At 36.6% G+C, this 25,938-nt stretch overlaps 1 protein-coding gene across 2 annotated transcripts; it reads right to left on the reverse strand.

Moving 5' to 3' along the window:
• Window positions 1-5,844: 5,844 nt before the first annotated feature.
• Window positions 5,845-24,743, reverse strand: LOC129755200 (uncharacterized). Of its 2 annotated transcripts, XM_055751575.1 has the most exons (6): window positions 23,862-24,743; window positions 7,300-8,284; window positions 7,110-7,245; window positions 6,723-7,002; window positions 5,988-6,665; window positions 5,845-5,923 (listed from the first exon to the last, which is right to left on the reverse strand). In XM_055751575.1, the coding sequence occupies exons 1-4, from the start codon at window positions 24,332-24,334 to the stop codon at window positions 6,866-6,868; spliced, it is 1,731 nt and encodes a 576-aa protein (XP_055607550.1). In that variant the 5' UTR covers window positions 24,335-24,743; the 3' UTR covers window positions 5,845-5,923; window positions 5,988-6,665; window positions 6,723-6,865. The 2 variants fall into 2 exon arrangements, with proteins under 2 accessions (XP_055607550.1, XP_055607549.1); XM_055751574.1 differs by having other exon boundaries at window positions 5,988-7,002.
• Between the last annotated feature and the right edge of the window lie 1,195 nt (window positions 24,744-25,938).

The following is a 25,938-nucleotide window of genomic DNA, read 5'->3' on the forward strand; positions in this document are numbered from 1 at the left end:
TTTACGATTGCGTTTCCCATGGTTTGGATACCGCTGGACGAGAGCAATCGTAAATGTTTCGGAATGGAGGACAGTCGCGGAAATGGGCATCGTCAGGGTCACTCAAATTTAACTTGAAATAGTTTTTTCAGGTCAGTAAATTTTAGTCTCTAGATTGTTATTGATATTTTAATGTACAAAATGTTTTACATTTTAAAAAACTCGAAAACGTTGCTGCAAGTTTTCGTCAAAAATTAAAAAAAATTAAGATACAAATATTTTTTAATTTTCAAAAACATTACTGAATAAATGTACGTGACTCAAAACTGAGATTTAATGGTATTAAATTCAAGATGAGTGTTTTATAAAATATTGAGAAAAGAGAATTTTTCGGGTTGTTTTCGAGTAAAATGTTATGTTTTATGAGAGTTATCAAGCAAACACTAGTGACACCATCATAGAAGAGTTTAGATTAGGGGAGCTTTTGAAGAGCTTTTAAGAACGGTCATACATTTTCTCCATACAAAACGTCACACATTTACCTGGCATCGCGAATAGGTTTTATTTACCTCGTCCTATCCATAGAAGCGAAAAAATTCTTCCGGCTGAGTTCCAGGCTGGTAAGCAAAGCTGGAAGACGTTGAGCCAATAGACGACGGTGCCAATTTTGTCGGTAGCAGTGAGTAACATTAATTATGTATCCATTACTTATAACAGATTTATGCTTATTCAACACTATTTTCTCCCAAGAGCTGTCTGGAAACAGCAGAAAGTCATCGAATCGGATGGTAACATGGCGAGGTATGACATTCCATCGTCCGAGAAGCGACTGGCCTTCCTGCAGGGACATCTGATCTTCATGGAGATGAAACAGCTGCTTCAGGAGGATCTCTGTCTGTTGCCATCGCTGCTCCAGAAGATCCAATCGAGTAATCCGGATCTGATGGGTATCATTTGGGAAAACCAGATGGTGCGGATCGAGTGTATTGTAATTAAGGAAATAAACTAAGAGTTTTAGTCTAAAACTCAATTTGATTTTAAATTTTTTGATCTTTGATCTACGACATGCACAGACTAACATAGACTTTTTTCTTTGATTTTGTATCTCAAACATCTGGCATCCCTGAACCCCCTTTTTCGTAAACACTTCAGCCAGCTGTAAAAACTTTTTTCAATATGGCTGAACGTGCGATTTGGCATGTGAGACCACCATACTAGATTCATCATGGTCCTAAGGGTGAAAACAGAAGGTTAATCCGCAGACACCAGATACCCAGACTGATCAGTGGCGCTTGAATCCATACAACTACAAGTCGCCAAGAATCATACGCCATCTGTCGGGGCATCGTGAAATTACTGTGCTTCATCAAGAAAAAAAAATTACACTTGATAATTAACAAGCCAAATGAAAACCGTCTTGATTGAATCACCTATTAGTATTTGAAATTCTTTCTCAAATATTTTCTCTATCGTTTTTTTCTTCAATGTTAATTGTTTACTTTAATGTATCATAATAAGAGATGAATGTTATACAAACAATGACTGTTGATCGATTGAGATGAAAAAAAAAAAATACAAACGCAACGTTATAGCGGTCCTTAGTTCAGAGCCAATTAATTTTGAGATTCAGTTTTGTTTTCAAAATTAATTTATCCGGCTGAGTAACAGTATGAAAATTATAACGTCTGTTATAAATAATTCATCGAGTTCGGAATTGCTCGTCCTAATCTGAAAGGTTGACTGCGACCAAAAATACAAACTATATACATATATAACTCTTTGAAAAACTTGAATTCTAATTTATCTTAACTGTTTCTTGGCTCGTACCTAGACAGGTTTGAGGAGCGAAATAAGTTATTGACATATATTGAATAATTTTCAATATGATAAATGCATTGATAAGTCCTTAAATCCTATTTAACGCTGGAAGTATTCGTGATATAATGCTGGTAATTTCACTAAAATTTACAAATTTTTGGAAAAATAACCTCAGAAACGACCGTGTTTGTCGACCGGGTATTTTTCCCTGCTCAAATGTGCGTGAGAAATGTAAAAAAAAAAAACAACTATAATGACCATTTCGCGTGAGCTTTCATTACGTCGTATGAAATATCTTGAAAATTCACAGAAAATTGCTTCAAAAATTATCAAAACAACCTTAAAATTTGTATTTCACATATAGAAAATGTTGTCCAAGCTACAAATATTCTAAATGGAAAGAAGTTGCTACTAGTTTAAGTAAATTTGTGTTTTTTTTTCGTAATAAAACTGTTCGTTTACATTTTGTTTCATACGACGTAATGAAAGCTCACGCGAAATTTTGGCATAATTCTGGACCGGACTGGAAAATTAACCTTAAAAGCGACCATGTTTTTAGACTTTTTCCCCCATCTTAATCCGTACACGAGAGCAAGTGCGCGTGAGAAATGTCAACCTTAAAAATCTTTTATTCGAAAAAAAAATGGTTGAAAAATTGCACTGAATTCGGAATATTTCGAAATGTATGTTTCAAATCCATTTCTCTTTGCTTCCGAAATTTTTTCACCTTTGACATTCAACCAAATTCTTTGATTTAAAGTTTTGTTAAAACCATATTTCGAAAGTAATTAGTTTACTAAATTGATCCATTCTTCAAAAAACTATAATTTTGAATAAGGGTCATTTTAATGTTCCTTAACCGATGCCCAGTAAAAAAGAAGTAATTTCGCAGTAACTAAACTTATAAATCGATTTCAATGCTTTTCCACACCACCAAAACGAATTTTGAATGGTAAAAGAACAGTACTATCTTGATGCAAACGAAAGTCATTTTTATTTTCTTGTCGTTTTATGGAATGTCAAATATCGTATGGCTGTGTGAGTGAATTCATTTAATGTTTTGATTTTGATGTGACGAATTCACGTTTGTTTTATTTTACCCATTGATAAAATCAATTACACGTGCGATATTCAAAAAATGGTTCGAAATATAACCAATAAATAATAATAAAAAAATAACTTAACAACAGAACAGGAAAAGCTAAGCTATTAACTCTTACTAAACAGACTCGGATGATTGAGATTGTTTGTCAAGAATCATCATTATGTCAACCAACGCTCTTTGTTAGAAATTGTACTAAATTTGCAGGAAAATGCATCATCTCGAAGCCGCAAATATTTTTTCCTCAACTGCCTCTTCCAGTGGGCGGTAAAAGGGCTAGTTTGATATCCAAGTTTAGTTAGATATTTCGAAAAGAAGACATTTCTCGTGTGACTAAATTTTTCATAGAAAGGGAAGTTTTAGAATTTATTGGAGAAAAAAGTAAATAAAAATCTGACACCGGTTTTTGTTGTAGATGGTGACTTAATGGTATATTTCGTTGTTGCGATTTTCACTAAGCTTCTTCTGTTAACAGAACATTGCTTTACAAATTTTGTAAATATCATCTCTACTTTTGCTTTATTCAGTTTATGTAAACCTCTATAAATGCGGTAATTCGGCTAGGTGAAGGGTTTTGCGAAACTCTAACTGAAACAGATTGCTTATTTTGTTAGATTCTCGTCCATTCATCTGATTTAACAGAATTTTAACAAAATTATTGGATTTGTCACAATATTTTTCTACTCGGGAAACTTGACGGAGGTTTCGGGGTTAACGAAATCTTACAGTTGAAAGTGATCCTCACAAATGAAGCCAAAGATGTCACAAAAAGGTTATTTTTCAACCACAACGCAATAGGGAAGTGGTGCAGAAAATCTCAAGTTTTCATTCAATTTTCATGTATGTCAAAGTCGATGTATTTTATATAAGCTTTATGGTTAAATTCTAACCACATTTGGTTAATACGCTCCAATTCAAAAACGGTTCTTTAGTGGTTTTCGAAATATATCGTGTTATTTTTTTCTATCAAATGTAGGTAATCAAAAACGACCGTGTTCATCGCTAGATGTAAAAAAAAAACAAACAACACAATGCAAATGTGTGTGTAATATATCGAGATTTTTCCTTTTGTGTATGTGACCGTTAGTTTCACGATAACTCGTAGATAGCGCTGCGGAACAAGCGCCAAAATCAGCCTTCAGTGGTCAGTCTGGGTATCTGGTGTCTGCGGTTAATCCCTCATTAAATAAAACGTACAAAAAAAAAAAAAAAAATCATGGTCCTACCATAGGCAGAGGGCGGCAACGTTACACGTTTTGTCAATGTATCGTGTGACCAACATCTTTTAAATATTTGCTCGTGAATCTCGTTTTCAGCTTTTTTGCCTCAGATTTAAGCTTTTTTTTGCCTTGAGAGCATAAGAGATGAAAGCTTAAATCTGAGGAACAAAGCTTAAATCTGTCAAAAAAAGGGGAAAAAAGGGGAAATCTGAGAGATGTGCACCACCAGAGGCAGAGGCCGGCAATTCTATTCTAACCGTGTGGAGCACATCTCTCAGATTTCCCCTTTTTTCCCCTTTTTTGACAGATTTAAGCTTTTTTCCTCAGATTAAAGCTTTCATCTCCTATGCTCTCAAGGCAAAAAAGCTTAAATCTGAGGAAAAAAAAGCTTAAAAACGAGATTCACGAGCACATATTCAAAAGATGTTGGTCACACGATATATAGACAAAACGTGTGACCAACATCTTTTAAATATGTGCTCGTGAATCTTGTTTTTAAGCTTTTTTTCCTCAGATTTAAGCATTTTTTTTACTTTGAGAGCATAGGAGATGAAAGCTTAAATCTGAGGAAAAAGCTTAAATCTGTCAAAAAAGGGGAAAAAGGGGAAATCTGAGAGATGTGCTCCACACGGTTGGAATAGAATTGCCGGCCTCTGTGCTCCACACGGTTTGAATAACATTGCCGGGATGTGCCTGCAACGTTACACGATTTGTCTATGTATCGTGTGACCAACATCTTTTAAATATGTGCTCGTGAATCTCATTTTTAAGCTTGATTCCTCAGATTTAAGCTTTTTTGCTATGAGAGCATAGGAGATGAAAGCTTAAATTTGAGGAAAAAAGCTTAAATCTGTCAAAAGAAGGAGGAAAAAGGGGAAATCAGAGAGATGTGCTCCACACGGTTTGAATAACCACATCCCGGCACGACGAATAACCTTTAGGTTAAAGTCCTGTAACAAACAAACAACAACAAGTTTAAAAACATCTGTATAGCTTAAATCAGATAAAAAAAAACATTTAATCTAAGAAACGTTGGTCAAACGGCATGTATAACGTCACATACTCCTGTATAAAACGTATGACCAAGCATTTGGAGATGAAAGCTTAAAAACATCTGAAAAGCTTAAATCTGATCCTAAAAGCTTAAAATTGACCAAAAAAAGCTGAACATCTATACGGAATGTATAAGCATATAAGGTCGGATCCCTCTCGTTCTTACCTTTTTTTTCATCAGGTTTTAGGTTTTTGCCTTGATAGCATTGGAGATGAAAGCTTAAAAACATCTAAAAAGCTTAAATCTGATAAAAAAAGCTTAAATATGAGGGGGACGGGATGAATCATGTAACCGGATGAAAATCTCCGAATATATATAAAAATAAATAAATATGAGGCCCGCAACGTTATACATGCCGTGTGACGAACATCTTTCAGGTTTAAGCTTTTTTTTTTGTTCAGATTTAAACTTTTTTGATTAGATCAGAATATGGAGGGATGTGTGGATGCCCTCATGGCTTTTGAAACCAAAGTAATAATGTAATTCACTCAGTTGTCATCATGTTTCAATAAACCGTTTTCTCTGTTGTTGGAAAGCTTAAGATTTAGCGATACAAGAAATCATACATAATTGTTTCGTAACGAAAAGTTTAGAGAACACCAATGACGCAGGTGGTTTTCTGCCTCAAAACTACCTGCATATCCGATAGCATGTATAAACTTTGTTTCGATCTAAAGCTTAGTTCTTTTAGAAATGGGACAGTTACGAATGCCTGTATCTCAAAAACCATTCGTTTGAACCAAATACTTTCTATGAAGAAAAAGAAGGTAATGTTATGATCTTTCATGAAAAAATTTGAAAAAAAAATATTTACCGTTTTTTGTTAAAGAAATTTCTACTTTATTCTTGGTATCTCCCATTGGCCGGCGCACACTTTTTTTAGTCATGGTATTGATCAGTTTCTCCAACTTATACTTCGTAAAATCTATATTTTAGGTGGCTTCACCCTCTTTCTTCAATTTCTGATACTTTTTGGTTCAATACTTCTCTGGAAACTGGAAACTGGAACCATTTTAGTGGATACAGTTGTTTCGAAATGAACAAATTTGATTATTTTTGACCACATTTTTGAACGTTTTTTTTCGATACCGGTTTCACAGCTTAAGAGCTTTGGTACCATCAAAAAATGGTTGTTTGAGGTTGGATTTCAATGAGTCATCACTACGCAACACTTTCAGTTAATCGCAGAAAATTGTTTTGGACATTTCAGCGATCTACCCTTAGTTTTTCGTTTATTGAAAATTAAAAATGCTGGTATGAGACTTGACTTCTTTGATGATCCTTAACCGTTGTTGCCGATCATTTGCTTCACTTCAATGCTTGATTTGAACTTTGTGGACATTATTGACAGTGTTTGCATGCTTATCCACCACAAAAGCTCAGTAATTCTTTGAATAATCGACGGTTTTGTCAGCTATCAATTTGATAATGACGAATTTTATAGGAAACTGTGCAAAATTATTTTTTTCTTTTTCTCTTGCATCGTACATATCTAAAAAACGCGTAAATTTTAAATTTTGAAAAAAATAGGTCAAATAGTACTTTTTACAGGCAACAAAATGCTGTCAAAATTTTTAATATCCAATAACTAGTTAACGAGCTATTGGCAAATGAAAGTGTCCCATTTCTAAAAGGACTAAGCTTTACATATCTTTATTACAACTTAAAACCACAACTTCTCAGAAAATAGGTCTAGTGTATTCTTGAGTTCAAGGGGTTCAATATCCGGCCAGTGATCAGGGCGAGGTCCAGCTCTTTGTCCAAAACACAGAAAAGGAACGGATAGTTGACGGCCAGCTCAATCGGATTCTTATATAACGAGGTGAACCCTGCAAAAAAGAAAAATTATTATGCAATCGTTAGGCCATTTAACTTTTTAATCACGCAATCGTGGGTGGGGTCCGGTACGGAAACAAACTTAAGTGGTTATAATTACTTTTGAGTTGTTGCAGCGATTGGGTCCGAATGTTGATGTTGATGGACTGCTCGATGTGCTTCGCATAGATAAGGGGATCGTCCGTCATGGGACTGAAGTCGGCACGCGTCGGCTCGAAGATGTCGTTGATGTTCATCTGAAATGATTGATGCTAGAATAGTTGATTTTATTCTTCAAAACTTCAACTTACATTCTGTAGATCGCTGGTCAGGATGATATTTCCCTTGAGGCTAAACTTTGGAATCAGAGTTTTAACCCAGGACGGGTTCATCTGACTGACGATCTCCCTCAGGGTAGGTACATTCTCGCCTCCGATTTGGAGTAACTTCAGTAGATTACCCAACCCGAACTCATAATCGGGCAAAACGATGATCAACTTGTAATCATCCGAATCCAACTCCAGTTCCATCACCGTTGATTGCAGCCTCTCGATGTAGGCATACTTCAAAATTGTATTGTAGATTTTGTACGGAACCTTCACCGTTTCCGTTTCACTCAAGTAGAAGTTGTGCTCAATGGTATCGTCCAGAGGTCGCTCCTGCTGGAATTGGTGATTGGCTCGCTCCGAAAAAACTGGGAAAGCTGCCAGCGGCGTAGAAGTTGTGGCATCCTGTAGCAGGAAATTTTGCAAAAATCGCTGATGGCCAATAATATCGATTTCTTCCGGACTCCTTCTGGTCCGAATGAGCACACGATAGTTGGAGTGGGAATGCCGTCGACTGCCACTGGTCCTCTGGCCTCGTTTGCGCAGATTTCTCCTGCGCTTTTCACTTCCCTCCGTTGCAGCTTCCGTGGTAGATTCCGCTTCATCCGTCGTCTCCGTCGTTTCCGCCGTCGATTCTTCCGTTGTGCTGTTCATTCCGATCTCCTCATTCTCCGTTGTAAGTTCACCTGAACCCGAGTTTGCTTCGGGCTCTTCGGTTGTGATTGTGCTCTCGGTTTCGTCCTGCTGTTCGGAAGTGCCCATTTCGGTCCAGTCCATTGTCGAGGGTATCGCTTCAGTCGTCGACTGGCTTTCCTCGCTGGATGTCATCTCGTAGTCCGTTGAGAACATTGTGGTGTCATCCGTGGCATCCGGGGACGTTGGTATGGCTGGCGTGGTGGATTGTGTTTTCATTTCTGGTATACTCTCCAAATCGTATCCGTAGAATTTCAGAATCGATTCGTACTCTGGTCTGGAATGCACATGAAACAGCGATAAAAAAAAAATTAACAAAAAAATAAGAACAATGAATCCTTAGTAAGAACAAAAAGTTGAAATTCATAAATCAGGAATCAGAATAAACGAAATATTCGATTGATATTTTCGATCGGCCAAATTTAAGGAAAAAAAGTATTTAACCTTCCTTTGCGGTTAAAAAAAAGGACAACTAGCCGGTTAGGGTCATATAGACCCGGATTACTATTTTGGTTGTATCTTCAAAACTACTGAACCGATTTTTATAAATCATACCATTTCGGAATCGTCTACATGTGCACTGTCTATTTATCAAGAAAAACATTTATTATACAGAAAAAGAATGCTGATCCTGATTTTCTTTGCTGAATTATTGAACAGAACGACAATTTTTAACATAAAAATTTCTTGATCCTCTCATGAAAAAATAGTTATAAAATCATTGAAAACTTTTATTTATGAACTTTTAAAAAAACAGCGGTGATCTGTAAAACCAAGCACTTTTATTATCTCAATATGAGCTCTCAATCTATCTAAATTCATATCCATCAAAAGTTTTTCAATACGATGTCAATAAAATGAGCTATCTCACGGTTTCTCTGATGGAACCATTTTATTTATCGAAAATTAGCATCGCAATTTTTGCACAATCCGATAGCTGTGACATTCCTCTTTCATTTGAGCCTAAATTTGAAATAATCCATCAAGGGATCTAGAATCTCTATTTTTCAAAAAAAAAAACCTTTTAATGGTTTTCTCAAAGACACAGTCATAATACACTCTGTGAAAACGCTTGTCTTACCTTTAGCGTTAATCCAGCTCTATATTTCAATAACATGGCCAAATAGAAAATTTCCCTGGCTACAACTTTGTTGAAGGCATCAGAGTGATACAAATTGAGAGAAAACAGTTAGAATGTCACAAACAGAGTGATTATAATTTCATTTGAAAAATCTAATAAACTTTCTCATCACTTATTTATTGCGACAAGACCAGAAATTATATTCTTCCAACTTAGTTATTGATTTTAAAGTGTTTAAATGTTCGAGATGGTTCATCTACATTAAAAAATCAAACTTTTAAATAAATTTGATCAGGATTGTAATGAAATTACTTTTTTTTTGTGACTCCCAGGGTGGCCAGCAAACCGGGAAAACCGGGAAAAAACCTGGAATTTCAAATCGAAACCGGGAAAACCTTATGGATCATTTTTCGCCTCAATAAACCTATTAAATCATTCGTCTCGTATCGCTCATAGTGAACAGTCGCGTTTCGAGATTTCGTCCAATATATCCGGGTGTTTCGTTCCGTTCGGGCGTTTAATACGGTGTTTTGTACCGCGCTATACGTTTTTCTGCCAAAGGCAGACCCCAGCTCGCCAAAGTGGTGCTATTATAGTGTTGGTCGACAAAAAAAAAGGTTTTTTTTCTGGCTAGCTGACTGCCCTCAACTGGTCACCACGAGGGCCGCCGCCATTGTTTGACTCATCATCATCATCAATCTGGTCGTTCTTGCTCGAGCCGAGACTTGACGTGGCAGCCATCTTCGAAGAAGGACCACGTGGTTGGGATCACCACTGAAGGAGCCAATCAAAACAAAAATCAAGTTTGTTATACTTTTCTTACTTTTCTCTATTTCTAATTCTATTTTTTCTCTATTATATATTTCGATCAAATTGAGCTTCGCTTTTATTTTCATGAAATATGAGCGAAGGCGGGGGGTCGGACCCGCCAGAGGTGGATGGTGAGCAAATCATCTATGAGGATGAGGAGCATCTGGAGGATTCAGCTGTAGCTGGTTCTTCGAATGCTCATCCTTCTCCGCCAGTTGATATTGCTACTCCATCTGCAGCTGCGGGAAAAACAACCCGACTCCGAGTTTATCCTGATAATTCATCCTCTTCTGGGCCGGGGGTGGTTTTCATCCGGCCCAAAACTAACGGAAAACCATTAAATTTAGTGCAGATCACGAAAGATCTGGCTAGGTGGCCCTCCGTTACCAGTGTTTCCAAAGTACGTCCGAACAAATTGCGCGTTGTTGTGGCCGACCGGAAGGCCGCAAACGGAATTCTTGCCAGTAATTTTTTTAATTTAGAGTATCAGCTCTATATTCCATCTCGAGACGTAGAGATCGAGGGTGTGATCACCGAATCGAGTTTGGAGGCTGAATACGTTAAGTCTCACGGCGTAGGTAAGTTCAAGAGCCTTGATTCGACTTCGGTCGGAATCTTGGATTGTCGCCAACTCATGACTGCCTCCGTCGTTGATGGCGTTACCAAGTATTCGCCTTCAGCCTCGATTCGGGTTACATTTGCAGGAACAGCCCTCCCTCATTACGTCTTGATTGACGGAATTTTAAGGCTTCCAGTACGCCTTTATGTGCCTCGCCCAATGCAATGCAAGAATTGCATCAAGTTGGGGCATACTGCTTCGCATTGCTGCAACAAGAAGCGATGCTTGCATTGTGGGGAGAATCATGGGGAAGGAGCATGCTCAGCAGTTGAGCAAAAATGCGTCTATTGCGGGGGCTCACCCCATGATATCTCCTCCTGCGAGGCATTTCAGGCAAGCTGGGATAAACAGAGGCGCTCTTTAAAAGAACGCTCCAAGCGTTCTTATGCCGCCATATTAAAGAGCGCCTCTCCACCGGTCCAACCTCAGACCAGTAACATTTTTTCTGTGCTGTCAGTTGACAATGAAGACACAGATACGGCTGATGAAGTTCAGCCAGTCTTCGTTGCAGGAGGCTCTCGGAAGCGAACAAAGGCGCCTTCTCCGAAAATACCAGCTAAAATAGCTACGGTTGTCTCTTCCAATAGAAACGAGAAAAAGTCGACTGCTGCTGAAAAGGAAAAACAAGTTCCTCCAGGTTTCCGCGGAAATGCACCACTGCAGAATAAACCAACAGCTGCGGGAGCTTCGCAAACCCAAACCCCAAACGTGATGCCAGAATCAACGACTCAGTCTGGGCTCTTTAAGTTGACTGACATTTTGAACGGATTTTTTTCGTGTTTTAATGTATCAGAACCCGTGAAAGACATTGTATTTGCAATGCTTCCTGTATTAAAGACATTTTTAAAGCAATTGATGCAAACTTGGCCCCTCCTTTCAGTGTTTGTATCTCTCGATGGCTAATTTACGCCGAGAGGTCGGAGATATCACTGTACTACAGTGGAATTGTCGTAGTCTTATTCCAAAATTGGATTCATTGAATTATTTACTTCATAAAACAAACTGTGATATCTTTGCATTGTCCGAAACTTGGCTATCTTCTCAATCTAACATCTCATTCCACAATTTTAATATTATCCGTCTGGATCGTGACGATTCTTATGGAGGGGTGCTTTTGGGGATCAATAAGTGCCACTCTTTTTATAGAATTCACCTTCCTTTATCAGGCGGAATTGAAGCTGTTGCATGTCATACAACAATAAGAGGTAAGGACTTATGTGTTGTCAGTTTGTACTGGCCTCAGAGAGTTGCAGTGGATCGAAATCACCTAGAGGACCTGTGCTCAGTGCTCCCTGAGCCAAGGTTGATCCTGGGTGACTTCAATTCACATGGAACTGTCTGGGGAGAACAAATTGACGATAGTCGTTCTACTCTTATCTATGACATTTGCGACAGTTTCAATTTAACAGTATTGAACACGGGTGAAAAAACACGGGTACCTAAACCTCCTGCAAGACAAAGTGCAATTGACCTCTCACTCTGCTCAAATTCACTATCATTTGATTGCCAGTGGAAGGTAGTCCATGATCCGAATGGTAGTGATCACTTACCTATCGAAATTACTATCACCAATGGGGTCAGCTCTTCGAACACAATAAATATGACATATGACCTTACAAGACACATCGACTGGAAAAAGTACTCGGACACAATTAAAACCGCCATCGACTCTATGCACGTTTTACCTCCTTTGGAGGAGTACCACTTTCTTTCTTGTCTGATACACGATAGTGCAGTTGACGCTCAAACAAAACCCATCCCAGAATCATCTATTCATCGAAGGCCTCCTAATCCATGGTGGGACCCTCAGTGTTCTAAGCTTTATAAGGACAAATCAACAGCATTTAAAGAATTTCGAAAACATGGAACTCTTGTCCATTTTGAAGCTTACGTTTCCCTTGAAAATCAGTTTAAAAAATTAACCAAGGGGAAGAAAAAGGCGTATTGGAGGAATTTTGTTAGTGGGTTATCGCGTGAAACATCCTTAAGTACTTTGTGGAAAGTGGCACGAAGCATGCGTAATCGATCATCTACAAATGAAAGTGAGGAATATTCACATAGGTGAATATTTAAATTCGCACGGAAAGTCTGTCCAGATTCTACACCTGTGCAAAAAATAATCCGGAACGTGCCTCCTGATAGGTCTGATAGTGGTCTAGACTCAAGCTTTTCGATGGTCGAATTCTCACTTGCCCTCCTCTCTTGCAACAATTCAGCTCCGGGAATTGATGAAATCAAATTTAACTTGTTGAAAAACCTTCCGGATGCTGCAAAATTTCGCTTGTTAAATTTATTTAACCAATTCTTGGAGCATAACATTGTTCCCCAAGATTGGAGACAAGTGAGAGTCATTGCTATCCAAAAGCCCGGAAAACCAGCGTCTGATCCCAACTCTTACCGTCCAATAGCGATGTTGTCTTGTATACGCAAATTGATGGAGAAAATGATATTGTTTCGTTTGGACAAATGGGTAGAAACAAATGGTCTCCTTTCAGATACTCAATTTGGGTTTCGAAGGGGCAAAGGGACAAACGATTGCCTTGCTTTGCTGTCTTCAGAGATACAAATGGCGTACGCAAAACGTGAGCAAATGGCTTCAGTGTTTCTAGACATAAAGGGAGCTTTTGATGCAGTCTCAATAGAGGTTTTGTCAGACAAGTTGCACTCCCGGGGTCTGCCTCCTCTATTGAACAACATCTTATACAGCTTACTTTGTGAGAAACATTTGAACTTTGCTCACGGAGATTTTGCAGTTAGAAGAACATCTTACATGGGCCTCCCACAGGGTTCATGTTTGAGTCCACTTTTGTACAACTTTTATGTGAGTGACATCGACAGCTGTCTCTCTGAAGGCTGCACTCTAAGACAACTTGCAGATGACGGAGTAGTGTCTGTCACAGGATCTACTGAGTCTCATCTGCACAGGCCTTTACAAGATACTTTAGACAGATTGTCTTCCTGGGCTTTGGGGCTTGGGATTGAGTTTTCCCCTCAGAAAACGGAAATGGTTGTTTTCTCTAAGAAACGTAGACCTGCTCAACCTAAGCTTCAACTCCTAGGCAGAACGATCACTCAATCGAGGAGTTTCAAGTATCTTGGGGTTTGGTTTGATTCCAAGTGTACCTGGAGAGCCCACATTGAGTATCTGAAAGGAAAATGCCAACAAAGAATCAATTTTCTCCGATCAATTACTGGCACCTGGTGGGGAGCCCATCCAGAAGATCTTATCAAATTGTATCGAACAACTATTCTATCCGTTATGGAATATGGTAGCTTCTGTTTCCAGTCAGCTGCCAAAACTCACCTCATCAAACTAGAGCGTATCCAATACCGTTGTCTCCGTATCGCTTTGGGCTGTATGCCCTCAACACACAACATGAGTCTTGAAGTTTTGGCAGGAATACTCCCTTTGAAAGATCGATTCAATTTACTATCACTTCGGTTCCTCATCAGGTGTGAGGTCATGAACCCATTGGTGATTGTAAATTTCGAAAGGTTACTTGAGCAAAATGTTCAAACCAGATTTATGTCTATATACCATATCCTCATGTCAATGCAGGTAAACCCTTCTTCGTATTCTCCAACTCGTGTTTGTAGCCCAGACTACGATCATTCTTCTGTCCAGTTTGATTTGTCTATGCAGCAGGAAATTCGTGGAATCCCGGATCCGCATCGTCCTCTTCTGATTCCAAGAATTTTCGAAGCTAAATATAGACACGTCGATGCTGATAAAATGTACTTTACCGATGGATCACTTATAGAGGAAACAACAGGATTTGGAGTGTTCAACGAAATATCCAGCGCATCTCACAGTCTCCAGTCACCATGCTCTGTATATGTTGCAGAGTTAGCAGCTATTCACTGGGCTTTGAATAGTATCGCCACACGACCTATTGAACACTACTATATTATAACTGATAGTCTCAGCTCTGTTGAAGCAATCCGCTCTATAAAACCAGGAAAATTCACGCCGTACTTCCTCGAAATGATACGAGATATATTGACCACTTTATCAAGACGTTGCTTTTCTATCACCTTTATCTGGGTCCCCTCACATTGCTCAATAGCAGGCAATGAGAGGGCAGATTCCCTTGCAAAAGTGGGTGCGATGGAAGGCAACATTTACCAGCGTGAAATCGTATTCAACGAATTTTACTTCTTGGCTCGAAGAAACTCTCTTGTCAACTGGCAGCGTAGATGGGACGAGGATGAGTTGGGTCGGTGGTTCCACTCGATTATCCCAAAGGTAAGCCTTAAACCCTGGTTTAATAGATTGAACCTGACTCTGGATTTTATTCGTATATTTTCCCGTCTCATGTCCAATCATTATTCCATGAATGCGGTACTCTATCGTTTAAATATTGCTGGCAGCAATTTATGCGGATGTGGTCTAGGTTACCATGACATCGAGCATATTGTTTGGTCGTGTGAGGACCACCTATTCGCCAGAGCGAACTTTATAGATTCCCTTCGGGCCCGAGGAAAACCACCCGACGTTCCAGTGAGGGATGTATTAGGTATGATGGACTTGGACTATATGTTCGAGATATACCTTTTCCTAAAAGCTATCGATCTTCGACTATAATTCTCTTTATTTTCATATTTCCCTTTCTATCTTTCTTTTTCTTCAAAAAAAAAAAAAAAGTGAACTAGATCTAAGTACACAATTGTAATCAAACAAAACGAGTTTGGCTCCTTAAAGCCTAAAGGTATGAGCCGTTTCAAATAAATAATTTACAAAAAAAAAAAAAAAACCTATTAAATTCTAGATTTCGTTCATATCATCATATTTTTTCTCAAAAGCGATATGAAATCGGGATCTAAATTCCATGGGAAAAATGTTGGCAAAAGTCGAGAATTTCTTGAAAAATAAATTTTTTAGCTCAGCCTTTTAGTGCCCTGAAGTTTTCCAGTTCTAAAATGTATTGAGATTTTTTTGTGAATTTATTTATTTTTGACTGTTTTATTGGGGTTATGAAAGTATTTATAACAAATCACAATGCAATGGTGCTGCATAAATTTTGGGGCTAATTTCAACTACAAAAAATGAAGTTTTGCCTTGATTCAATTCTCTAGGCCCTCGCACTATTCCCCTTTAATTCATTCCTTCAAACTCTACCATTTTATAGGGTTTCAAGCCTTTTGTCCTAGACCGACTTACTCTTGGAAAACGTTCCTATTTTTCAAATATAAAACAATGACCTCATAATCCAACAAAAACTACACCAAAACTATAAACTTACTAAGAAAAAAGGTGAACTGTCACATAAATCAACCTGCTGCTTCTAAACGCTATGATTTCATCAGGAAGGGTGTTTGTTTGCGAGCCTTAGAAAAAATAGTTATTTCAAGATTTTGAAATAACATCTTTACTTACATTTGAAATTTTCAAAAACCAACCAAGTTTTATCCAACTTGAAACTCAACTTGTAGGTTTTTAAACGTAGATAAAAGTTCTAAGATATTTTAACTGTAGACTAAGTTATTGATGATTATGTGGCATAATATCATGTTGATCAAAGCTACCCCGGTGATCAATGTTACCCCATTTAATGGAACCTAGCTTAAAACGTTCCTGAGATATCATTTCGAGAAAGTAGGGGAGACTGAGGATACTTGATCTCTGGGAATACTTGATTCCTTAGCTATATCTCGAAACTGGAAGATCAAATGTTCTAGAAAAATGTGCCAAAAAGAGCAAAATAACAATGCTTGCATTTCAAAAAATTTTAACAAAATAATTGTTTGAGTAATTGAACTTTGTTTGAAAAATTTCACAAAATGTAACTGGAAGATCTCTTTTCATCACTTTAAAATGTTCCTTACATGGGAAAATTATGAAAAAAATATTTGTTCCAATATATCAATCGATTGAGCATAATATGAACTTCATAATGCCATACTTTCAAAGCAATGGAAAAGTTTTAACTTTTTTCAGAAAAAGTTTTCTAAAATGATGATTATGAGTATAATTGATCCCTAGAGTTTAAAACGGCATATTCTTCTTCTGAATTGATCGTTATCATTGCTGATTACGAGATTACTAATATTCATTCAAAAACTAATATTTTTCCAACAGTTGTATGGAGAAAAGGTCTGAAATAATTAATTTTCTCTTGATTATAAAAAATAGCGCCTTTAAGTATGCAATATCATTAGCGTTGAGACAAAGTTATAGAATTTTCTTCTTCTGTCAGCTATAATTTGTGAATTGAGAACAAACATGGCCAAAATAGTCAATTAACATTCTATCTTGGGGTTTTGTTTGATTTTTATACAAGAATTAGGGCTTCCTGAATAAAAATCAAGATTTCTTCAATAGGGGATCAAATTCCCTAACTTCATAAAAATCGCAATTTTTTCACTCCTACGAAAATGCTTCTAGTTCATCTACGGGTTCAAGTATCGTTCTAATTTTTGGAGTATAGAAACTTGAAGTTACAAGCTGCCAGAAAATGTAAAAAACGACGAGTTGCTAAATTTTCCAGAAAGATATGGTGAAAATAAGAAAAGGGGATCAAGCATCCCCACTCTCCCCAACAGTTTGGGTCATGTAGACACTCACCGTAAAGGAAGACTAAAAATCTAAAACTAAGCTTAAAAATCAGTTCTTATATCGTATATTGGAATATTTTTTTTTTGGAATTTGTAATTAGGACTTCACAAAGTAGAAATAAAAATTTTATTTGAACACTAGCTGACCCGATGTGCTTTGCTACACATTCCAAAAATTATTGAAATTTGTGGTAGGGGAAAGTCGGGTAGGACGGACACTTTCAATATTTAGAAAATCACGATGTTTGGCACAAATCTAATGATGGGAATTAATATGTTTGGCCAAGTATCAACCAAGTCAACACTTTCGAGACCCATTTTTGATTTGAAACAAATAATGTCTCATAATAGTAAACAAAATAAACAAAAACTTTGATGATGCACCATTTGATGTAATTTTCTCTACTAAGAAAATTGTCCATAACTCGCTATATTATCGGAAGTTTCACCAGTTTTCAACGTTAGAATGTTTATTAGACCTGGAGTAAACCTAGCGAATTTTGGTCAACGAGCTTGTGCAACAAAGGTTTTTGTTGCTATGTCGGGTTAGACGGACACTTCAAGGTCGGGTAAAACGGACACGTAAGTGTCTTAACCGGTCCTGGAAGTTTGGTGTCCATATTGATTTGCGAAACCTTAATTGGACCGCATCAATAAACAGCACGCGAATGAGCGCGTGCAACCTTGCCAAAATTGTCTAACGAACGGATCTCGAAACGTTAGATCGTTACGCAACCGATATGTGAATTCAAAGAGAGCTCTCTTTCTCTCTCATGCTGAAACCTAAGCGAAACATGTATTCATATTTCATATTCAACACGTATACGTATAAACTGCAAGAGAGCTTATTCCAGAGAGAAATTAACGAAATAACGTTTTTCCTATTTTTCGTTCAGAGTTACACTGTTATTCATGTATCATAAATTTAAACTCAAACATCAGATCTTCTTTACATACTAAAATGCGACTATTCATATCTATATCTAATGCATACGATATTATGAATATGGGTCATTCCATGTCAAGTGTGCACAGCGAGAAAAAAAATCTTATCGAAAATTCGCCAAACTTGGCCGATAGACTTTCTGAGGCCTACAAAACAAATCCTCAATTTTTGAGAATGATCCGCCCACCTCTCGTTCCAGGACCCTCCCTTCTTTTTTACAAGATTTTGAAAAATTCATCATTTTTAAAATACAACAGCTCTGGACTGAAACATCATACCAAAATGACAAAATATGCGTTTTGTAGATTTTATTAAAATCTATCGATTGATGTTATTCATTACTCGAAAAAGTGACGTTTTAAACGTCAAAAGCTCTAAAAACAAAACGTTAATTTTCTCAAGGAAAGTATATTTTTTTCTTGAATTTTATGATTTTATTGTTTTCTTGAGAAAATTTTACGTAAGAACCAACCAAAATCCCAATATAATATTTCTCGTTTTCGAGATATGAAAGATTTAAGTTGCTCTTGTTATAAATATCAGTATCGCCATAATTTATTTAGGGATGTCACACGAGAGTCTTAAAATCCCAGAAAAACAAAAACAAATAAAGTCATAATTTATAAAAGTTTAGTATTCAACATATGTACGAGCAGATTCTCGAGATTTAAACATTATCTGTGAATAATTGATTTAAGATTTTAATCGCCGATATAATTGATAACAATATTTTAATGACATCCTCACATTGATTCATCCGCTAAGTAAGCACTAACTTAATGATTAAATATAGAGTTATAATGTATAAAATTGTTACCCAACAGCAAAACGAATTCAAACACAAAAGTGTTATTTTAATTTTTTAAGCATCTTTTTTTTTTACAAATGTTTGTTGCTTATTAAAATTAACCGTTTCAACATGATAAACCTGTTACACCATGAACAAGATTTCGTTCTTTTCATGCCGCAATCTCTTTAGATATTGGAAAAATGGGAATGAAAGTATGTTCGTTCAAGCTTACCGAAATTTCAAATATAAAATGTATGCAAAATTAAAATACAGTTTTAAGATGATTTAAATTGCCGTGTTGGAACGAGAAAAATATAGAGAAAAATATAGTTATTTTTGGAATTATAATATTTCATAAAACGAATTTTTTTCTTTCGTTCAAAATCATTCAAACAAATCATGAAAAGAAAAAATCTGTTCAAGCAAGGAAGATGTGGCTAAAAATTTGGATGAATTATGCAGTTTAGTGAAATCACTGAGTGCTGCGAATAAATAATTGTGAGACAATCCAACTTAAATCTTTCATATCCCGAAAACGAGAAATATTGTATTGGGATTTTGGTTGGTTCTTACGTAAAATTTTCTCAAGAAAACAATGAAATCATAAAATTCAAGAAAAAAATATACTTTCCTTGAGAAAATTAACGTTTTGTTTTTAGAGCTGTGTTTTGACGTTTAAAACGTCACTTTTTCGAGTAATGAATAACATTAATCGATAGATTTTAAAAAAATCTACAAAACGCATATTTTGTCATTTTGGTACGATGTTTCAGTCCAGAGCTGTTGTATTTTAAAAATTTTTAGTTTTTAATCGTATCAAATGAAAGTCATGGCACCCAATTTCCATTTTTTTCATTCGAATCACCCAGAGTAGGAAGGCGCCAAAAGTAATCAAGGCTTACTGATGTTCATCCATCTCTCTATAGGAAGTTTTGGCGCCCATTTTCGTTGCAAGTGTACTTTTCACGTGGCACCAGTAAAATGGATACTTGGATGTGATTTTCCCTATGGGGTTCCGCAACTACGAAGCATAGAAAAGCATGAACGAAGAATATTGACAAAAATTCTAATTTTTTGCATCAGAATCAAGGCAATTCTAAGATTTTTTTTAGATGATTGTTCGTAAACCGTTTATTTTTTTGGAAATGTCATATTCTTTTAGCAACTTAAGCAATATGGCTGTAAAATTTCCAATAGACTCAAAACAACTTAATGAGATTGAATTGAAACTTTTCATTATCAAATCATTTTTTATGAGTTTTGGTAACAAGTCATATAACTGATAAAAGATCACCTTAATTTATTTTTTGTTGATTTTATCCAGTTAGTTTGAGAATTGAAGGTTATCAATTTTGTGATTCCAAGTAAATTGAATTATTATCATAAAAACGAATTGGAGGATCAGGATATATTGGAAAATCCACACTACCTTTCATGCTCAGTGATTAATCGGAACTTTTGAAAATTTTAGCTATATAGGACTTTATCTTGATATTAGATCCAACTCTCAGTTTCAAAAGTCAGAAAAAAGGATCGTAATCAATAATATCATCAAGTACTGAAAACTTGAAAGAATATACAAATTAAATTTTAAGTAGAATGCATGCCACCTAAAATTTCGAACATTTAAGTATAGAGAAAAATCTGAACCAATACACCAAAATACAAAAAAAGTTTCGTACCAGAAATAAAATCTAAAAAAACAATCCGTCAAGCATAAGTAAATTAAAGAATATAAACACTTTAATTCGACAAAAAAAAATCAAGATCAACGAAAATCCAGCTTTCAAATAATCGTTTTAATATAACTGAAAATCCAGATTCATAAAGCCGAATTTAGAATATTGATACAAATTAACAATTAAATTCAGAATTAAATTTAACTGTCTGGATTACAGTTTCTTATCTTACGATCATCAACTATAAATTTTGAATTTTTATTCCAAATACTCAAAATAGATTTGCTTTCATTCAGGGTTTGTCTGTTAAGAGAAAAATAATCTAAATACAAGAAAGTTTAAATTCTTTTTTTTTTTTTAAATTCTTTAATTCTTAGTGCAATCTGCCAATCCCTAACTGAAAATTGAAAAAAAAAGATAATGATGACACAAATTTCGAAGACATTTTCAAACATTATATTGATTAGAAAAGTGTTGCTGTAAAATGAAATGAAATGAAACTTTTTCTGAATTGTTAAATATTTGTCAAACTCAGCTCTGTAAGTTCACAATAAGATTCAATTAGTGTATTTAGTGCAAAGTCCGAAAAAAAGACATTTGAAATAATTAAAAAAAAAAATAAAAATTAATTTTATATTCATTATTCTTTAAATGTTCCGGGTCCATTTTTTTAATTTTTCTATTCTGACGACCATGTTTAAAGGAAACTGTAATGTATTTAAATACAGAGGTTAAAACAAATCGAAAATACAACTCTATTTATGACGACTGCAGCAAAAAAGATCCATTTTCTGTTGAAATCAATCTTCAACATTTTTAAAATACTTTATCAGATAGAAGTTTTTGAATAGGAATGATGACTAAACTAAATTGAAACTTGATAGAGCGTTCTTAAGTTACCGGAACTGATCATTGGCAGAACTTTATCATACGCTTCCTCAACAAGAAAATAAGTTCGCTAAACAAAAGTTTGAGCAAATCGTATGAGCGTTTTTGTGTCACGAACTGCCGGTTTTGAATATAAATTTATGTATGATATTTTTCATTCCATTAGCGGTTTTTTGAATGAACTTAAAATAATGAAATTCGAAAAACGTGCCATAATTCTGGATTTTTTTCTGATACAAAGGTATCCACTAGCTCCTTCCTATACACGTAAAAGGAAGCTGTCTAAGGAACAGTGCTAAAATTTAAAAAATACTCAAAAATTACAGGCTTAACAAAGTTTGCCGGGTCAGCTAGTTTGATATAAGTTATTTTAGAGAATCAAATTCTTATACCCTACAACTCCTGTATACCACAGTAAGTTTCTCCAGGTATTTCCAATTTTTCATCGGTCTGATCCTCCAAATGCATCCACAAGACAGTGGCAAGAGCAATTGTCGGCCAAAAAGCGCTCTTCATCTTAAACAGGCCATTAAAACTGTTAAAAGTAGATCCCCGGTAAAGGAAGCGCTCATAAAACACGGAATTCCGAAAACCATAAAATTTCGCCGCTGGATTTGGACAAGAAGTTGGTTCCGTTTTGGTTTATAAACATTCTCAAATGTTCAATTCACAAAATTATGTGCTTCAACAGAAATTTTTCCGACAATATCTACCTTTTCTAAGCAGTCTACGTTTTACCCGACCATTTTTAAAAAGTGTAATTTGCAAGCATATTTAAAAATTGCTTTAAAAACAGTCCTGATGAAGGAAATTTACCGATGCCAATGATTAATGCGTTGGCAAACAACACAAACTGCCCATCTGCACGAAAACAGCGATGAAAAAAGCGAAATCTGATTTTCTATTGCGATTCTACCTTAGGGTGTCCGTATTACCCGACTTTCCCCTACGTATTTATTTAACTTTTCATTTATTTGCAAAATTTTTTTAGTTCAATTTCAAAATCATTAGAATGTTTTTTCAAAATAAAATTGCAACTTTTTTTTTATTTTGAAATCTTAATAATTTTTTCAAACTCCGTGTTTTAATCCTTTTTATGACTCTGGATTTCTTTGCTTCATAAGTTTATAACTTATGCCAACATATTTTTTCATATATGGAATCTTCGTCGTCCCTTTTTAATGTAGAGAGGGTCTAAAACTATCATGGAAACATTTGTTGTAACAAAATAACTTCACGGGACACTTATTTAATCTATTCGTTCTCGAATTTATAATTCAAATTGTGAGAGTGACCCCTTCCCCATTCCTATACCCCTAATGGAAGGAAGGGAGTCTCATAACATCAGAAAAACACTTCTTGTATCCCATGTCATATATGGCCCCATTCTCGATAAGTTCTTGAATTATTCAAAAAATTTGTGTCCCTCTCCCCACTTAATACTATCTCAAACTATCGAAGAAATATTGCCCGTACACAAATATGCTCCCATGCTAATTTGGTTCCATTTTCTCGATTACCACCGGAAAACATTTCTTGTGCTTGAATACCCTCGCATGTCAAATTTGGTTTCGTTTGCTTTATTAGTTGTCGAGTTATGTTATAAAATTTATATCGAAGCCCCTCTTCCTACCTATCACCTACCTGGAAGTAGGGGATCAAGATCAAACATTCCTTGTACTCAAATACACTCACATGCTAAATTCTGTTCCATTTGCTCGATTGTATGATTGTTCCCATGTCATATTTGGTTCCATTTGTTAGATAAGTTCTTGGTTTATGCAAAACAATCGTATGTGAGCTACCGTCTTCCCTAACTGTATCCCCAATTGAAGGAGAAAGAAGTCTCAAATAAGCAAATAAACATTTTACGTATCCCAATGCTTTCCCATGCCAAAGTTCTTTCCATTTGCTCGATTAGTTCTCGAGTTATGAAGACTTTTTACTTTTATATGAGAGACCCTCTCCCCCCTTCCAGGAAGAGGTAGGGGTCCTAAACTATTAAAGGAACCTTCCCCGGCCTCCAATACCCTCATATGCGAAGTTGTACGTAAACCAGTTGAGTAGTTTTCGAGTCTATAGGGAACAGATAGACAGACAGACAGACAGACGGTTAGAAATTTCTTTTTTGTATATATAGTTACATGAAAGAATAACGAAGGCGCATTTTCGGCTCATGTTAGCTCCGATCGGCATTGATATTTTGCAACCTCTACTTTGGGTGTGGAAATAAACATAGAAATGTGAATTCGGAAATGAGTTTCTCTTGTCAGATACTGAATTTAAATTATGGTCTATATCTGCGTATTCTAAATTTAGCTACGAGGAGTCCAAACTACGAATCTCGATCTCAATTCTAAATTTTGGTTTAAATTAGGATATTTGAATTTGAAGCTCAACCACTTTTCATCATACCACGACGGTGAGAAGCAATCTTGAAAATTTACATAACGGATTTTTTCGAGTTCTTACTCTTGTAGACTCACCGAATAGTAATGTTTTCACTGCTCAAACTCAGGCCGCTCAGTAGATTCTCCTTCCGATAGAAGTAACTCCGCAACCGTCGATGGATATCCCGGTAGCCCACCCTCAGTATATCCTTATCGTAGGGCACCACCAGCACCTCGTGAATTTCGGAAGCACTCCGTCCGTTAGCTCCCTCATAAAGGGCCACCAAAATACTTCCCACGGCACACGGCGAAAACGCGATGTTGTTTTTGTTCCCCTTCGCATGCAGATACAGCAACCGAAAGCCCAGATAGTTGGTCTTATCGACCATGGCGTCCAGTGGCGTTATCTTCTGCCGCACTTCCTGCGTCGCCGCCTGCGGAGGTTGAACGATCGGTTGCGCCACCAGACTTTCTTCTTCCGTCCCCAGATTGATGCTGAAATACTGGGCACTTCCGAGGGTCCACAGTTGGACAACACAACAACACACGGCCGCAATAAGGGCTTTCATTTTCACAGAACTTGAAAATCACAGTATGCGGCGAATAACTCTGACTGGACAGCTGGCTCAGATGATTGGATCGAAGGAAGAACCAAGAATCACTACCGATTACAGACCGAACAAGCGAAACAGGAGCAACTCCCGAACGCGAAATCCGAACACGACCGACTAACCAGTTTCTGGAATGGGTAACATCTTTTATAATATTCGCACCTGATGTCTGTCTCCCTTTTGGCTGGAGTTAACGTCGTATGTCTTGCCCCCAAGGTTTGCTTCTCAATCGATAAGAACCAAACAGCACAACAACTCAACGTGGGGCGATCGCTTCTTGCAGACTCATCTCTACTGAATCGATACGTACCTCCAGATAGGTTCCGCCCTCAAGCAAAACGAAATACACCAAACTTGGCGCCCACTTTGAATATTTGCCGAACAGCTTCTGTTCTGGGCAAATGACTCTGATATTGCCATGTGCGGATAAGGGGAATCCGATTGAACGACACCTTGGACGATTGGCGGGAAAATGGTAAGTTTGAACCTGTTTTGAGCGTGAGGGAGCGCGTGAATGAACTCTGAGGATTTTATTTCCATCATCATAAATATAAATTCAAGTCGGAATCAAAACGTGTAGTAAGATATGGCACGTTTGGCATCATAGTGTTTTTGCATACATTTCTTGTTTGTTGAATGGGATCAGTATCTATAACTTTTTCTGTAGGTGTCATTTCCCTAACATCGTAATGGGTTGACCAATTGTTGGGCTGGGTTACAGTCAATCAATTGCTCAGCGACAATTCACTACCTGTCTGTTCATTTAAAATGATTCCGAGTTGGAAATACGAAGCTTCTTCTGTTGGCCTAAATTCTCGGCTAGGTAAGCTTCTCGTTTGTGTACCGTAGAAGTCTTTTTTTTGTTATTCAACGCACCCGACCGGCCATCATTCTATAATTGTCCTACGGTATATGTATTGTTTTCTTCGCGAATCGCGAATTGGGTCATCATGGTGATTGTACCGAGTTTTAGCCTTACGCAAATTTGTTAGCAACCTTATTCGTAAAAGTAAATTGCATATAGCTACAAAAAAAGGGTTAGCTCCCCTACTGCCTTTGGTGGGTGACTGTTTTTGTTAAGTCATTCTACATTCACCTGCGAAAGCGTATGGAAATATCTACCTAGCCGAAATTTGATGAATAGAAAATAATTGTTAGTTTATCGATTGCACGTGATTGATGTTGGAATTGTCTCGATTTAGAAGCCGATCAATACATTGGATTTTGGTCGGAACTTTGTATCCAAAAATATAGAAAATGTAGATTTTCGAGAACACACCCCTCTGTTCTTAAGTGTACAGTTGCTACTGAGCTTTGAATTAAAAATTGGAAATGCAGGAATCAGATTCAGATGAGTTTCAGTGATAAAGCTTAGATAATTAAGATTTTGGGTACCCAAAATAAAGGTCTTCTTTACTGCCCTTCCAAGCAAGATTGTTCTATGTGGAAAAACGAGCAAGCGAGAAAAACGCGATTGAAATTTTTTTTTATCTGTTTTTCGGATTTTCGTTAAACTTATGTCTCTTCCGCACCTTTCAAGATTTTATGCGGAAGCGCAATAT

Source organism: Uranotaenia lowii, chromosome 3 (assembly GCF_029784155.1).
Source record: "Uranotaenia lowii strain MFRU-FL chromosome 3, ASM2978415v1, whole genome shotgun sequence".
NCBI lineage: Eukaryota > Metazoa > Arthropoda > Insecta > Diptera > Culicidae > Uranotaenia > Uranotaenia lowii.

Bases quoted from the DNA above. Each gene is read 5' to 3' on its own strand.
- LOC129755200 (XM_055751575.1), bottom strand. From the start codon at position 24,334: ATGAAAGCCCTTATTGCGGCCGTGTGTTGTTGTGTTGTCCAACTGTGG. The intron at 8,285-23,861 runs GTGAGTCTACAA...TGTGCATTCCAG, and splicing joins AGTGAAAACATTACTATTCG to ACCAGAGTACGAATCGATTC. The intron at 7,246-7,299 runs GTAAGTTGAAGT...CAATCATTTCAG, and splicing joins TGACCAGCGATCTACAGAAT to ATGAACATCAACGACATCTT.